General features: G+C 67.1%; 1 protein-coding gene across 1 annotated transcript in view; it reads right to left on the reverse strand.

Moving 5' to 3' along the window:
• PFKL (phosphofructokinase, liver type) overlaps positions 1 to 14,569 on the reverse strand; it is a 15,190-nt gene extending 621 nt beyond the window's left edge. Inside the window, exons 1-17 of the mRNA XM_049627740.1 lie at positions 14,358 to 14,569; positions 13,886 to 13,930; positions 13,573 to 13,681; positions 11,497 to 11,592; positions 10,469 to 10,561; positions 9,151 to 9,276; positions 8,686 to 8,750; positions 8,067 to 8,130; positions 6,724 to 6,870; positions 6,408 to 6,478; positions 5,881 to 5,968; positions 3,826 to 3,978; positions 2,268 to 2,432; positions 1,822 to 1,883; positions 1,567 to 1,678; positions 881 to 980; positions 687 to 792 (exon numbers count right to left, since the gene is read on the reverse strand). Coding sequence (XP_049483697.1) covers positions 687 to 792; positions 881 to 980; positions 1,567 to 1,678; positions 1,822 to 1,883; positions 2,268 to 2,432; positions 3,826 to 3,978; positions 5,881 to 5,968; positions 6,408 to 6,478; positions 6,724 to 6,870; positions 8,067 to 8,130; positions 8,686 to 8,750; positions 9,151 to 9,276; positions 10,469 to 10,561; positions 11,497 to 11,592; positions 13,573 to 13,681; positions 13,886 to 13,930; positions 14,358 to 14,431 — 1,676 coding nt within the window. The 5' untranslated portion in view covers positions 14,432 to 14,569. The remainder of the gene's footprint in view (positions 1 to 686; positions 793 to 880; positions 981 to 1,566; positions 1,679 to 1,821; positions 1,884 to 2,267; positions 2,433 to 3,825; positions 3,979 to 5,880; positions 5,969 to 6,407; positions 6,479 to 6,723; positions 6,871 to 8,066; positions 8,131 to 8,685; positions 8,751 to 9,150; positions 9,277 to 10,468; positions 10,562 to 11,496; positions 11,593 to 13,572; positions 13,682 to 13,885; positions 13,931 to 14,357) is intronic.
• Between the last annotated feature and the right edge of the window lie 1,169 nt (positions 14,570 to 15,738).

Consider the following 15,738-nt stretch of genomic DNA (forward strand, 5'->3'; position numbering starts at 1 on the left):
ACACCCCCTCCTCTGAGCACCCCAACACCCCCTCCTCTGAGCACCCCAACACCCCCTCCTCTGAGCACCGGAGACCCTCTCCTCTAAGCACCAGATACCCCCTCCTCTGGGTACCGGACACCCCCTCCTCTGAGCACCAGAGACCCTCTCCTCTAAGCACCAGATACCCCCTCCTCTGCGCACTGGAAATCCCCTCCTCTGAGCACCCCCAACACCCCCTGCTCTGAGCACCCCCGACACCCCCCTCCTCTGAGCACCCCAACACCCCCTCCTCTGGGTACCCCGACACCCCCTCCTCTGAGTACCCCCAACACCCCCTCCTCTGAGCACTGGACACCCCTTCCTCTGGGTACCCCGACAAGCCCTCCTCTGAGCACCAGACACCCCATCTTCTGAGAACCCGGGCACCCCATCCTCTGAGCACCGGGAGACCGCCTGGAGTGGAGCCTGGCAGCGGTCTCTGGGGTGTCCGTCTCTGGGGGCTCAGCACAGGCTGGCTGGGGGAGCGAGGGGGGTTTCCGCAGCCGGACCAGCCCGCTGACCCCACCCTATGGGAGGAGCCCCGGCCTGGGCTCAGGCCTGGGTGTCATCACCGCTCTGGCCCTGGGCGGGCAGACGGGGCAGCCCTGTGGGGTCAGGGCCCGAGCGTGGCTGGGCAGGCCACCCCTCTCTTCGGAGGCACTCACTCAAAGTCGGTGTCCTTCTTGAGCTCAGTGACGGGGCTGAAGGCCACCGCCTTCTTCTGCAGGCCGATCACGCAGGCTGAGTCGGGGGCGTTGGCGAACACCCGCCCTGTGGACACAGGCCGCCCTGAACCCTGGGTCCGGGCAGAGGGCGAGGTCAGGCCCGGAGCCACCACCCCTTCCTGCCACATACGCACCATTACGGTAGACGGCCCGCAGCTTCTCCGACATCCAGAGCATGGCCTTCACTCCAAGCTTCGTACCGTAGTTCCGGTCAAAGGGGGTCGGAGCTCCGCCCTGGAAACGCAGTGGGTGAGGGCGCCTCCATCGCGCCAGAGACGGGGGGGGGGGGGGGGGGGGGGCTCTGGCAGGAGCCCAGCAGAACGGCCCCACTGTGACCGCAGGAGAGCCCTCCCCGCTCCCGACACCCCATCCCGTCCAAGCTCCCTGCATCTCTGTCTGCGGCGCCCCAGCCCCTTTGTCTACCCCAGTCCAGCCTAAGGGCCATCTCCAGAGGCCGGGCGGTGGGCTGACTGCCCGTCCTGTCGGGCGGCCTCTGTGGGCTTCCTGCAGGGCCACCAGGCTTCCTGCAGGGCCACCAGGAGGCCACAAAGGAGGGGACCGGGCAGGGCGGAGGTGGCCACAGGGGTCCCAGCCCTGCCCTGTCCTGGTGGTGAGGACTCAGGCGGACAGGAGCCTCACCCCCCACCCCTCACCCGCACGGAGGGGTGACGGGCAGGTAAGCGCGGGCATGAGGGGGAAGGGTCGGGCGCCCCACGAGGTCGTGCACAGGGAAGTGTCCCCATCCTGCCATATCCTCCCGGGGCCCCTCAGCTCGGGTCAGATGGAGGCAGAGGCCAGAACCAGGCCCCCGGGCCCCTACCTGCTGCAGGTGGCCCAGGACGTTGGTCCTGCAGTCAAAGACGCCCTTCCCCTCGGAGGAGTACAGGTTATACAGAAACTCCGTGGTGTAGTGTTCATGGCACTTCTCGTTTCTGGAGAGAGGGCCGGGGCCGGCTCGGGTCTCGTCCAGACGCTGAGCCCCCCCGCCCCCCGGGCCCGGCCACAGACCAGTGCTGGGGGAGGGGCCGGCGCCCCTCAGCAGCCCCGAGCCACCCTCCGGGTCCGGCAGCCTCACCGAAGCACCAGGCCCCTCTGGATGTGTGTCTTCATCTTCTCGGTCATGTGTTCCACGTTGGCCTGCGGGCGTGGGGGGTACACGGGGTGAGCCCGGAGCGAGAACGGCAGCCGCACAGCACCCACCCACAGCCTCAAGGCTGTCTGGGAAGGAACAGCCCAGGCTAACCGCAGGGCCACTGTGACCCAGGGGTCATGGGGACACACGCAGGTCGACTGACGTTGGCGGGGCCCTGGGTGATGGGGCTGGGCCGTGAGGCCAGGTGGGTGGCTGGGGCCAGGGGGCCACGGCAGCGACAACACGGACGCTGGGTGGAGGTCTGCACGGGGTCGGGGAGGAGGCGCTGGGGAGCCCCCAGCCTGGCTCGTGTGTGCCTCAGGAGGGGACCCCCGCTCAGCCCCGCTGGGACGTCTGTGGCAGGAGAAGGGCTCGGGGCCTCGGCTCACTTTTAAGTCTTGGATGTTGAAAGGGTCCTCGAAGACGTAGGCGGCGTCGGCCCCCACGGCGATGCCCGTCACGGTGGCCAGGTAGCCGCAGTAGCCCCCCATGGTCTCCACGATGAACACGCGGCGCTTGGTCCCCGAGGCCGACTGCTTGATGCGGTCACAGCTCTGGGGGCCAGAGGTGGTCAGGGACTTCCCCGTGGGCCACAGGGAGCCACTGCCCCTCAGGGACCCGGGTCTCCCCCCAGAGTTGCCCAGGGTGTCACAGCCCACACCGCATGCTTTCCACAGGGCCTTCAGAACCAGGTCCTCAACCGGGGCAACTGTTCGCCCGGGGGACAACGGGGGTGTCTCCGGCACCTAGCGTGTGGAGGCCAGGGATGGGGCCGGGAGGCTCTGACGTGGGGCCAGGGAAACGCTGGGCCTCAATCCTCTCATCTGTACACGGAGCGACGCTCCAGCCACTGTAGGGTCATTGTAACAAGGGACAAGGCGACACGTGAAGGTACACATCCTGCAGATGCCAGTGATGATGCGACACAGGATGATTCTAACCCAAATGTTCAGAGTTTGAGAAAAAATTATAACATTAAACAAAGAATTGAGAAGGGACCAACAAGACCAGTGGGTTAGGGGATCTGAACCATGAGGCTAAACCCCAAGTAAGGGACAACCAGCAAAGTGGAGGAAACAGCTCCAATGTTTGCCAAAGGATCGGTGTCCTACATATGTAAAGAGCACTGACAAATACAAAAGAAAACTCATCAGGAGGAAAATGGACAAAATACAGAAAAAGGTAATTTTCCATAAAACCCATAAATGGGCAATAAATATAGAAACAAAAGTTCAACTTCATCAAAAATCAAGGTACAAAGGAAAACAATACAATTCTTCCTGTCGTAGAGGCAAAAAAAACAGGACGATGTTTGGTGCTGGTGAGGGGCAGAGGCACAGAAGTTTCAGAGGAGCCATGGGTGGCCCCTATATAGCTGCCAGGATGGCAGGGGTGGGGTGAATTTGAAGAAAACCCCTGCAAGACCACAGGTCCGGGTCAGCTCCTTTCTCCTTTCTCTAGCGTGACGCAGAAGCTGCTTGGGTTCAGTCCCCGGGGCCCCCCGAACACAGAAGTGCTGGACCCTGGGGGAAAGCGGGGCTCCTGTGGGGCCACGGATGGCGTGGGAGAGGTCTAGAGGTGGAGAGAGCAGTGAGGAGGCCCCCATGGAACACCAAATGGGGCCAGCCCTGCTCTAGTGACAGCACATTCTCCCGAGCGCCCACCCTCCCATGTCCCAGCCACGGGGCTGGGCTCCCCCCAGTCCACGTGTGGCTGCTCACTGGACAGAACCGTGGCCCGACGTCCACACGTGCATTAGCTCAGCTGAGTCAGCTCTGGCCCTGACAGCCACTGTCCCCACACCGCAGTGACCCCAGAGCCAAGTCCTGCGTGCCACCCATGAGGCCTCGAGGGACAGCCCACCTGGGAGCTCGCCACCGTGCCACTCGCCACTTTCTCCTGGGGCCACCCCACGCCCGCCCGCGTCCAGCCTGGCACCCTACCTACCTCCATGGCGGCGTTGACGGCGGTGTCCGATCCCAGGCTGAAGTCAGTGCCCGGTACGTTGTTGCTGATGGTGGCCGGGATGACGCACATGACAATGCAGAGCTCCTCGTAGCGCCCACGCGCCTCCACCAGCTGCAGCACCCCCTCGTAGGCCTGCGGGCGCATAAGGCGGCGCTGGGCGGCGAAGGCGGGCTCCCGGCCGGGGCTGCTTCGGCCCTGCTCCCCAGCTGACGCGCTATGTGCCTGGGGCTGGGTGCCGGGACCCCTGCAACCACCCCGGGGCCGCGACCCGGCGGACCCCAACCAGGGGCTCCGCAGCCCGTCAGCCAGGGAAGCAGGGCGCCAAGGAGGACAGGAAGGAGACTCGCCCACCCTGCTGGGACCACCATCGACACCGTGCGGGCTGCAGGGGGCCTGGGGCACCTCAGGAAAAGGGCAAGAATGGGCATTTGTCACTGGGGCTGGCCAAGCACCATGTCACACCAACGATGGCCTACCATGCACAACACGATGTCTGCGAGCTGCCACAGGGACCCCACCACCTAGGAATCCCACCTCCCAGTGGCCGCACCTCCCAGGGACCCCGCCTCCCAGAGCCCTCCTCCCAGGGACCACGCCTCCGAGTGGCCCCACCTCCCAGTGGCCCGCCTCCCAGGAACCACGCCTCCCAGTGACCCCGCCTCCCAAAGACCACGCCTCCCACTGGCCCCTCCTCCCAGGGACTGCACCTCCCAGGGGTCCCACCTCCCATGGCCCCGCCTCCCAGTGGTCCCACCTCCATGGACCCGCCTCGCAGGGACCCCGCCTCCCAGGGACACCACCTCCCAGTGGCCCCACCTCCCAGGGACACCACCTCCTAAGGGCCCAACCTCCCAAGGGACCCCGCCTCACAGGGACCCCACCTCCCAGGGACCCTACCTCCAGGTGGCCCCACCTACCATGGATCCCGCCTCCCAGTGGACCCTCCTCCCAGGGACCAGCCTGCTAGTGGCCCCACCTGCCTGTGGCCCCGCCTCCCAGGGACCCTGACCCCCAGGGACACCACTCCCAGGGACCCCGCCTCCCAGGGACCCAGCCTCCCTGGGACACCACCTCCCAGGGACACCACCTCCCAGTGGCCCCACCTCCCAGGGACTCCAACCCCCAGGGACCCTGCCTCCCAGGGACCCCGCCTCCCTGGACCCCGCTTCCCTGGGATCCCACCTCCTAAGAATCCCACCTCCCAGGGACCACACCTCCCAGGGGCCACACCACCCAGTGGCACCACCTCCCAGTGGCTCCACCCCCCACGGACCCCACCTGCCTGGGACCCCACCTCCCAGGGACCCCACTTCCCTGGACCCCACCTCCCAGTGGGCCCACCTCCCAGGGGCCCCACTTCCCAGGGGCCCCACTTCCCAGGGGCCCCACCTCCCTGGGACCCCACCTCCCAGGGACCCCACCTCCATGGGACCCCACCTCCCAGTGGGCCCACCTCCCAGAGGCCCCACCTCCCAGGGACCCCACCTCCCTGGGACCCCACCTCCCTGGGACCCCACCTCCCAGGGGCCCCACCTCCCTGGGACCCCACCTCCCTGGGACCCCACCTCCCAGGGACCCCACCTCCCTGGGACCCCACCTCCCTGGGACCCCACTTCCCTGGGACCCCACCTCACAGGCGGGGCACAGGCCAGAGCAGAGTGGGGATGGGCCAGGAGGCCACAGGGTTTCCTGCCCTGGGGCTGCCCACCCCCACTAGGAGCTGCTGCTCAGAAGGTCAGAGCTGCCCCCCCCCCCGCCCCCCCCCCCACCTGCTTCTCCCCCCCCCCTCCCCCTCCCCCTCTCCAGCACCGGGCGCCAGCACCGATTTAAACTCTGTGAAGCCCACAGGAGAAGGTAAAAACCTTCCCAGAGCCAAACACCACACCGAACCCCATGGCCCCATCAGTCGGCTGACCCGTGTGACTCCCCAGCCAGGAGCAAGGGGTTTCCAGAAGGGCCACCCCAGCGGCCCCAGGCAGAGAAGACATTCTCCAGGGTCCTTGCCCCAACCTGGTCCCCTGCAGTGGCCCGCACCTCAAAGCCGCCGATGACCAGCAGGGCCTGGATGTTGTAGGTACGGATGTTTTCCACTACCTTCTGCATGTAGCTCTTGGGCAGCGTCCTGCAGTGGACAGAAGTCAGATAAACGTGGCCCAGAGCGCCTGGACAGAAGGACACGCTCCCACACCGCACCTGGTCGAGACGCGAGGGGGGGCGGTGGGGGGTAGCCAGCCCTAGATGTGCTGCTGTGATTCTCGTTCAGCGCCCAGGCGTCAGTGGGGCCCACGGTGGGACAGGGGAGGGGGAGCTGCCCGCCAGCTGCCTGACAAGATGCTTTCTGCGGGCGGGGGGCCACCTGGGCCACTCTCCTGTGCACAGTTGGTCTCAGGAGGGGGTGCAGCCCACCGAGGGCCGGCCGCCAGCCAGAAGCGAGGACCTAGTCCAGGCCACGGGGCTGGTTTCCCCCGGCAACGTCCACTCCTCCTGAACCTGCCTCTGGATCCCCCGCCCCCCGCTGCCCACGGTGGCCAGGGAGCCGGGCCCGTCAGCCAGCAGCTCACCTCTTGGTCCCCAGCATGGAGCCGCCACGGCCCAGCCAGCCGGCCACATCGTGCCAACTCACTTCCTGTACCTGCGGTGGGGAGGTGCAGCTGTAGGGGGCCGGGCCAGGCGCTGACCATCACTGCAGGTCAGAGCAGAGCCCCAGGCCCCTCTCCCGAGGGCCTCTCATCCGCTTTCTTCAGGGACCTGCCCCGGGGCATTGCCTGAGACTTCTACCGTGAGCCCCCCGGTCCTTGTTACAAGCTGGGGGTGGGTTATAAACACACCGGCACACGCGCGGAACCACTGTGTGGTTGCCGTCACAGCCGCACCTACCTGACCCTTGGCCAGGCCTTCAAAGCCATCGTGCACGACATACACCGTGTGGCCCTGGGAGATGCCAGACCGCACCGCCGAGCGCACAGCCGCATTCATGCCGGCCGCCGGGGCGCCCACGTTCAGGATGGCCAGGGAGAAGTTGGTCTTCAGACAAGAGGAAGGAGACGGCAGCGTGAGCACGGGGCTGGGTGGGAGCCAGCCGGCCCAGACACAAGTCAGCGAGGGGGCGGCCCCCGGAAAAGGGGCCAGGCTCCCCTGCCTGCCTGCACACCGTCCAGCGAGTGGACTCCGCTGGGAAGGGCACACATCTGTCCCACAAATTCCTGGCAGAGACCCAAATGAGCCACAGCGCAGGCCCGCCCGGCTCATCAGCTCAAGTCCTCTGGTCGCTCTCGGCCAAGTGCAGCTCGTGGGGGGCAGCGCGCGGGTTCGGGCCAGAGCCAGCGCCTGTCCCGAAGCCTCCAGCAATCACCCCACACCCTGGGCTCAGAGCAGCCAGCGCCCCAAGATCTTGGCGAGCGGCACGGATGCATAGCGGAGGGGGCCACATTCATCAAGTGCAAAGAAGCGGGTGATGCTATTTTAGTACCGGAGTTGCGGGAGGTAACCAAAACATCACCCCGACCTAGAATCAGCCTAAGAAATTACCAACGGACTATTCCACGGTTTTCCAGACCGTGTCCCCAGAACCCGGTGCGTGTGGCACATACAGCCCACCTTGCTACAGGCAGCCTCGTGGCCAGCACTCCGTGGTCACATGTGGCTCTGGTGGGTCCCGGTCACACAGCCCTGTGGCCCCAGATGTGGTCACGCCAGCGGTTTCAGGAGGGGACATGGAGACAGCTCTGCTGTACTGGGGGTACGGCCTGTCCCTGACCAGCCCCTGGGACAGATGGGGGCCAGGGCCCCGCTGGCTGGGACGGTCCCAGCGGGACCCTTTCCTCGTCCCCGGGTTTCAGAAACAAGTCCCGTTATCATTCTTATTTTGAAGAAAGCCCATTTCGTGAGGTTTTGGGCTGTTTTATAACATTTCATAAGCACTAGCTCCCCTCTGTCCTGACCTAAGCCTATAGGCCTGACTTCATTTCCTCCAGCTGTTTGACACGTGACCGGCCAAGGTCACCTCCAGGCCCAGACGCCGGCTGTCTGGGACCCGCTGGTCAGGCAGAGGCCAAGCCTCTCAGCTCATGGCTCTGACCCAGACAGGAGGGAGGGTCCACAGGGCCAGCTCAGAGCTTCCTGCTCCCGGGGCAGACCCCGGCTCTGCGGGCGGGCGGGCGGACCCAGGGGCAGGCTCCAGAGGTGACAGTGACGAGGGCCCTGCGGCTCACCCCCCTCACCTTCTCTGTGGAGACCTTCTGGTGTGCGAGCAGCTTGTAAATGTTCCAGTTGTTCTCAAAGCTCCTGGAAGGGAAGCCGGTCATGCCTCATGCAGCCCACAGCCCACAGCCACACAGCTCAGCACAGCCCGTGGCCCCACCACGCGGCCACGAAGAAGCTGGACGCCGGCGTGGCTCACCACCCCACTCTGGTGGCTACGAAAAGCCCCGAAGAGCACGGCCCCCACACCCCTCTTAGCAAAGCGACAGCCCCGCATCCGGCCTGTGCAGGGGGGTGGGGAGGGGGTGCTGCGGGTCCAGCCCTCCCGGCCGCTGCAGGTTGACCCCCACCGTTTCCTTCTGTGGACGCCCCTCCGGGTTCCCGCCCCAGCCGCCCCTCTCCCCTCCACCCTGCGTGGCAGCTCCCGTCCACCTCGCAGCCCGCCCGCTTCCCCCGTCACAGGGACCCTGAGCCTCCGTCCTGCTGCCCCACTCCTACGCTTGGCCACACACACTCGGAAGGAAGGGTCTCTGCCAGGGCGTGCGCCCTGAGGGCCAGGGGCACAGCCACGTGGGCGTCGGCCGAGGGCCTGTGGAACAAACAGACTGTGCTCGGCGCCGGGCCCCGGGAGCCCCTCACCTGCCACGGAGCTGGATGGCCTCGTCGAACCTCTTCTCATCCATGGCCTTCTGGACCTCCTTTGTCTTCACCAAAAGAGAGGTACAGGCTGGAGGAGGCCCGGGGCACGCTCACGGCCGCCGCCCGACTCCAGGAGCTCAGTGAGCTCGGCCGCCCCCACACCTCTCGTGGGGCACACCTTGAGGACACGCTCACGCCTCCCTCCCCTCCCTCGAGGGCCGTAAGCCCCCGATACCCCGAAATGCGACAGGAGGTAGCATGTGACAGGGGAGCAGCGGGACAGGGTGGGGACATGAGGTGGGGACGGGGCCTGTGCCCTGACAGGACCTGGAGGGACGGGTGGTCCCGGCCAGCCGGGAAGGGAGCGGGTGAGCAGAGCAGGGGGGCAAAGCCCCCCCCCCCCGGAGGCATCTCTGCAGGGAGCGCCCCCACCCCGGCCAGCCCGAGGCGGGGCTGGGCACTCACCACCTGCACACACTCCATGAGGGGCAGCCGCACGGACTGGTTCCCCGACAGGCTGACCACGCAGGCCTGCGTGTCGGGAGTGGCCTCCAGAAGCGCCATCACCGCCTCCATGCCCATCTTGCTGCTCTGAGCAGGGAGAGGGGCGGGCGGGGCTCAGGGAGGGGCGGCCCACCCCCGAGCCACGTGCACCCACACACAGGCCGGTCCAAGCTTCTGGAGCAGGTGATCCCAGAAATGACTTCATGTGACCACCGTCCACAACAGCCCCTCCGGGGTCTCGGACAGCCCCGCTAAGACACCACCGTCGCTCAGCCTGACGGGTGGGAGGCGACGGGTGGGAGGCGGGACGGGCTTCCAGCGCTCTTTGCTCTAACAAGGCTGCTGGCTTGGGCTCCAGGTCACGGCTCCTGTGTCCCCGCCCCACACCTCAGCATGCGTGAGAAGGAGGGCCGGTGCGCTGGGCTGGCCAAGACATTCAGGACCTGCTCTCCTCTGTCTCTGACCCGGGCGCCTTGTGTCTTCCACCAGCATCTACGAAACTGGCAGGCCACTCTGTTTTCATAAGCAGGGGACACCTAGACCCGTCCCCTCACATCTCTGCCCCCCAGGTTTGCGAGGAGGACAGTGCTCCGTCCCGCCGTCCTGGGGCCCTCAGGAGGCTCTCCCAAGTGCTGAAGCCTCGTGCAGGCTGCAAAAAGTGCCCAGCCAGGTGGGCAAGGCCCCTGTCCGGGCTCAGTGTCCCTGCTTCTCTGTGTGGCACTAGGGGGACAGCACACGGGGTCTCCTGGGTAAGGCAGGTGCAGGCCCCAGGCACAGGGTAACCAGCCTTCGTGTGTGGACACTACCACCCGTGGGGACTTTTCGGGCCTCAGACCCTGTCTCCATCTGGTGGCACAGGATTCCCACTTTGCAGAGGACGAGGTGGGACCCAGCAGTGATCAGGGCGGTGACGGCACTCAGGCCACAGGCCAGGTCTCTGCCTCCCCGGGGCCTCCCCCAAGTCATTAGAGCTGTCATACTGGCACTGTGGGCCACACTCAGAACCACCAGACTTCAGACCCTAGAAGGGCGGAGCCGGGGTCCTGCCCTCCACGCACCGCCCCCTTTTCCGGGGGCCAAAAGCCATCACAGGGAGGCCCAGGAGCCCAGGTTGCTGAGGTGAGGGGCGGGGACACAGGTCCCCAGCCCTGCGTTTCCCCCCCACACAGAAACGGAGGGGCCCTGTCTCCATTTCATCTGTGAGACCAGCGGCAGTGAGGAAATGCCCGCCGCACTCACCCACTCGTGCACGCCCGGGACAGAGCAGCGCCCCACCTACCAGGATGCGGTCAAACGCCGAAGGGGTCCCTCCCCTCTGCACGTGGCCCAGCACAGTCACACGGGTGTCGAAGCCCAGCCTCTGGACCACCAGCTGCTCATTGGGAGAGAGTCGGGGCCGGGGGGGGGGGGGGGGGGCGGTCCTTGGGTTCAGCGCCCACCCTCACTGCCCTGCCACCCCACGGGCCCCTAACCCTGGTCCTCGCCCCTCCCGATCTCAGGGATACCAGGGTGTCAGCCCCCCAGGGCCCCGTGAGCCGGCTCAGGATTCGTGCCCACGGGGCGTGTGTGCGTGTGCATGTGGAGCTCCCGTGGGGCGGGGGGGCATTTCTCTGCATGTGTGGACGTGTGGTGGTGTCCCTACAGCCCCGGTCCTGTTGCTGGCACCATCCTGGTCCTCAGCCCCCCGGGTCAGGCTCCCCCAGGCCCTGAGTCTGTGCAGACACACAGGTGGGCTGGCTCCTGACCGGGGACACGCGGACAGGGTGGCAGCCAAGAAAGGGAGGAGAGGCTCCCAGGGGCTGTGCCCTGTCAGGACGGGGGCCCGGGGCCCGGGGGGTGGACCGTGGCAGGTGGGTGGAGGTCACAGGGAAGAAGGGCTCCCCGCAGTCTGTTATTCGGCCGTGAGCCCTGCACAGGGTGGGGGTCACCGTCTCCCCGAGGGGTCACTGGCAGGGGCAGGGCCCCATCGTTGGGATGGCACTGGGGGCCTGGACTCGGCCTCTGGGATGGGGAACGGGCCTGGCCCTGCAGGGAACGTGTTCTGAATGGAGACTGGGAGCCAGGGGCAGGCGGCTCGCGACAGATGTGGGGCCACACCTCAGCCTCGGGGCCAGGCCTTCTCGGGGGGCCCCTGGCACACCTACCCCACATCTGGCTATCACCGGGAATGAAGAAGCTCCCTCCAGGAGCCTGCTGTCTATGGGGTGCTGGGGACGGGCCCCAGCAAGAGCACTTGGCACTGGAGATAAAGGGGTGCCCATCCCACCGAGGCCCCACCCACCCCATGTGACCCCCCGCCAAACTCACGTCCTTCACGTAACGGGACGAGATGGGCTTCCCGTTACGGTCAATGGCGCCCTCCGCGATGATGATGATGTTCAGTCGGGACCCTCTGCTCCGAGTCTAGGTCAGAGATGCCCCAGGGCTCAGCGGCCCGCCTGCAGACATCTACCCGGGACACCTGCCGTCTGCGAGCCTCCCTGGGGTCCACACCAAGGGGCCCACAATCCACATGAGAAGAGGGGAGGCGTGGACTGAGATGTGCCGACGGGGACCCTGCCCCCCTGCCGCCCCGGGGGTGGGGGAGGCGCTGGAGGAGGGCTCTCTGCCCGCACACCTGGCAGGTGGGGGCAGCAGGGGAGGACGGGGGGCCCTGGGGCTGGGAACCAGGCAGACGGTACAGGGAGGTCGCTGCACATGCTCCCAGGGAACACCTGCAGCCCCCTCGGGACTCGGGAGCCAGGAGCTGGGACGGGGCCAGAGGGACCCTGAACTTAGGTCCGCGAGCCAATCAATCCTCAGGCATATGGCCTGACACACTGAGGCAGGCCTCCGGGCCTCCGTTTTCTTAGCCCTAGAATGTAGTGACCTCACAGCGCTGGCCACCACCCAGGCCTCCCTGGACACCCAGCACTGCTGGCGTGAGACCCCCTCCCCAGGCTGTGGAGGGGCCAATGGGGCACCGAGGGGACCCACAGCATCCTGCACCAGCCCTTGGTGGGATTAATCATCACAAATCCAAAGCTCTCTGGGGAGAACACTTCTCAATCATTTCTTTCTTTGAAAGCATACAAAATATTCACTCTGGCCGACAAGCCGTGTCTGCCCCACAGCATCCAAAGAGCCTCAGAGAAGACAGGGCCTGAGCCGCTCCTGTGGGGTCCAGGGCAGTGGGAGGGACAAGTGGGAGTGGAGGGCTGCCTGGAGGAGGTGATGCTGGTACAGGTGAGGTGAGGGAGCCGGAGGCAGGGCCGCAGGTGGAACAGAAGAGGCGGGGAGGTGGGTAAAAAAGGGGTAGCACCCGCACCTCACAGAGGGTGTCTGAGGCTCAGGGAAGCCTAGGGAGGGCCCGAGGGCCTCACACAGCAGGAAAGAACTGACCCTGAGGGCAGGCACCTCAGGAAAGGCCCAGCCCCAAAGTCGCAGCGAGTGAGCCAAGGCCGAGGTCAGCCAGAGACCATGCTACAGAGCCTCGCTCCACGTGGTCAAAGCCACGAGGCCCCGGACTCTACCCAAGGACAACATGGGCCTCCGGCCAGCCCCACCCGCTGGGCTCCGCATGGCCCTGCCCTCGGCTTCACCAGCCCTGGGCAGAGATGCAAGGCCCAGGGGCTGGAGGCAACACCACAGTGGATGAGACTGATGCCACCCTCACCGTCACACGGGGACGGGGACACTCGAGAGCCAGCTCCGGGCCCACCCGTCAGACTGACCTCCCGGGGCTCCTGAACTGAAGAAAGGGCCAAGCCCCTGGGCTGCCTTGTGCTCGCCCCGAGGTCGCAGTCCTGGCCTGAACGTGAATTTCGGCGCACAACCGCGAGGCCCCCTGCCTCAAATCCAGACCGCAGCCCCTTGATCTGAAGGCCCCCCCAACTCCCAGCATAGTCCCCCCACCTCAGGGTCCTCCTGTCGTCCACAGAGCCCTGAGCTGAGGGGCCAGCCCGTGCCGGCTGGGGCATCTTGGGGGTCCCCAGGGCAGGCTCCATCCGGGGGGGCCCGAACCGTATTCCAAACACCCTGCTCTTCCCCCCAGACAAAGCCTCAGCCCCCACTGCCTCCCCATCCTGCCTCCACGGCCCATTTGGGGCCTCGTCTGCTGGGGTCACTGCCCGGTGTCCCATCCACCCATCGTCATGAGGCCACTTCCCTCGGCTCAGGCTCAGCGGCCACAGCCCCCGGAGGCCGGCACGACCGTGTCCCACGCCTGCCCCCTCCCCATGTCAGCACCGACCAAGGAGCCGAGCCCGGGCCCGCCCAGGCCCGCGTCCTGAGCGCCCTCCCCTGCTTCCTCTGCCCAAGGCCACGCTCCTGGGGGACACCCATCTCTCTGCGTCCCAGCGGCTCGCGGCAGGAACCTCCAGGAGAACCCCCCCACACACTCACCTCCCCAAGTCTCTCACACATGAAGTTCTCCCAGCCGTCCTCGGGGGGCGCCTCGGGGATGAACAGCCAGTCAGCCCCCGAGGCCAGGGCGGACACCAGGGCCAGGTACCTGGGCGAGCAGGACGCTTAGGGGCTCCAGCGGGCGGCGGGGTGTCGCTGTGAGCTGTGATGGGACTCCACACACCCGAGCCCCCAGTCCCTCGGCACCAAGTCAGCACCTGCACCGTTCGGGCCCCGCGGAGGCACCGCAGCCCCAGGCCTGCTCCCCAGGAGCCCCTCCCCGCCCTCCCGCCCGGCAGGGTGGTCCCCTTACCCACAGTGCCGCCCCATCACCTCCAGCACAAAGGTCCTCTGGTGGCTGTGGACACGGAACAGGGGGACGCGTCAGTGCCACCCCCGGACCAGCTGCACGAGCGGGCACAGCCCAGCAGAAGCAGCCCGGGCACAGGGGCAGTGCCACGCCGCCCACGGCCCCCGCCCTGCCAGGGAAACGCCCTGGTGACACAGCAGATGTAGGACAGACGGCCCTTCCCACGCCCCGGGCAGCCGAGACCCTGCAGTGCGGGCCACCCGTGCCTCGGTTTTCACTGATCTGCTCCTGGGGCCGAAGGCCATGCGCCCTGCCTGGGCCCGGGGGTCCCCGCCGGCAGCCTGAAGGCCCCTCGGGGACGCACGGTTGCTCCGGGGCCGGCGGGCGGCCTAGCGGAGACCGGGTGCACAGCTGGGGTCCCGTGGCTGGGAGACGGGACCGCGGCTCGCTGGCGGGGGAAAGGGGGCTCGCTCACCTCTGGGCGGTGGTGGTAATGGCGTCGATGACCTCCATGATGCGGTGCAGGGCCGAGTCCGTGCCGATGGTCATGTCGGTGCCGCAGAAGTCGTTGTCGATGGAGCCCACCAGCCCCACGATGTTCAGGTGTGAGTAGGTCTGCGCCGTGCTCTCCGAGATCTTGCCTGCACGAGGAGCCAGCCCTGAGGCCCCGCCGGCCTGACCCTGCTCCCTTGGCCCCCTGTCGCCCACCCCCAGCCCCCTAGCAGCGTGGCCCCCCGCCGGTCCCAGGCTCAGAGGCCCCCTGTACCGCACCGGGTCCCCAGGTCCTGCCGCAGGGGTGGGGGAGGCGCAGGGCGGCTGAACCGCAGACGCTGAGGCCACGAGGCCTCCCAGAGAGCCTTGGAGGGGGCACCCCTCATCGCCAGGTCCCCACTAGGGCCACCGAACTGAACTCCAAGAGGTCACTTTCCGACTGGCAACCTTGGGACTCTGTCTTTCGTTACCAACGCTTAGTTCTGTCCCCGCGAACGGTGACCAGGTCTGTAACCCACGCCCGGGAATCAGGGACAGACAGGGCGTGTCCACACAGCCGAGGATGTCACCCTGGAACCGTCGTCCCCACCAGGAGCACAAACGCTGCCCGGGGGTCCCCGACGCTGCGCTCCCAGAGGCCCTGGGCTCGATCACTGACCTCCTCACTCCCGGCCGAGCCCAGCCCGAGGCTCCCGGAGACGGCCGGGGTTGCCCTGACCTGGGGCCGGGCCGGGCCCCCTCCTCCCGGCCAGCGGCCAGCGGCCAGGCGCGTCTCACCGGCCCGTCCCCACTGCCCTGCAGCGGTGGCACAGGGGTGCTGGGGCCGCCGTGCCCCCCCCGGCCCCGACCCACCTGCTGCCACCAGCTCCTCTAGCAGGCTGCCCCACTCGCGGCGGAAGATGTTGGCGCCCGTCAGGCTGCCGTCCCCGCCGATGACACACAGGTTGGTGATGCCACGCTGGACCAGGTTGTAGGCCGCCGCCAGGCGCCCCTCCCGCGTGGTGAAGGCCTGGCAGCGGGCACTGCCGATGACGGTGCCGCCCTGTGGGGACGAGAGGGAGCCTGGGGGCGCCGCGGGGGCACCGCGGGGGCAGGGAGGGACGGGCAGACCCCGCACAACTCGGAGAAGGCCAGGGACTTCTCTGGAAGCCTGGGCACGCGTCCCCACCTCCCTGTGCCTTTCTCCTGGTATTTGCGACGAGGAGAAGGATCTCCCCGTGTCAGGAAGCGAGGAGGCTCGGAAATCTATGACACGCGTGTGCACGCACGTACACATGAGCGTGAGCACACAAGTACACGTGTGCACACGGGCGGGCTCGATGCGGGGAGCTCCCCGAGCCCCAGGGGGACCTGCCTTCAGTCCC

This window comes from Panthera uncia, chromosome C2 (genome assembly GCF_023721935.1).
Source record: "Panthera uncia isolate 11264 chromosome C2, Puncia_PCG_1.0, whole genome shotgun sequence".
Classification (NCBI taxonomy): domain Eukaryota; kingdom Metazoa; phylum Chordata; class Mammalia; order Carnivora; family Felidae; genus Panthera; species Panthera uncia.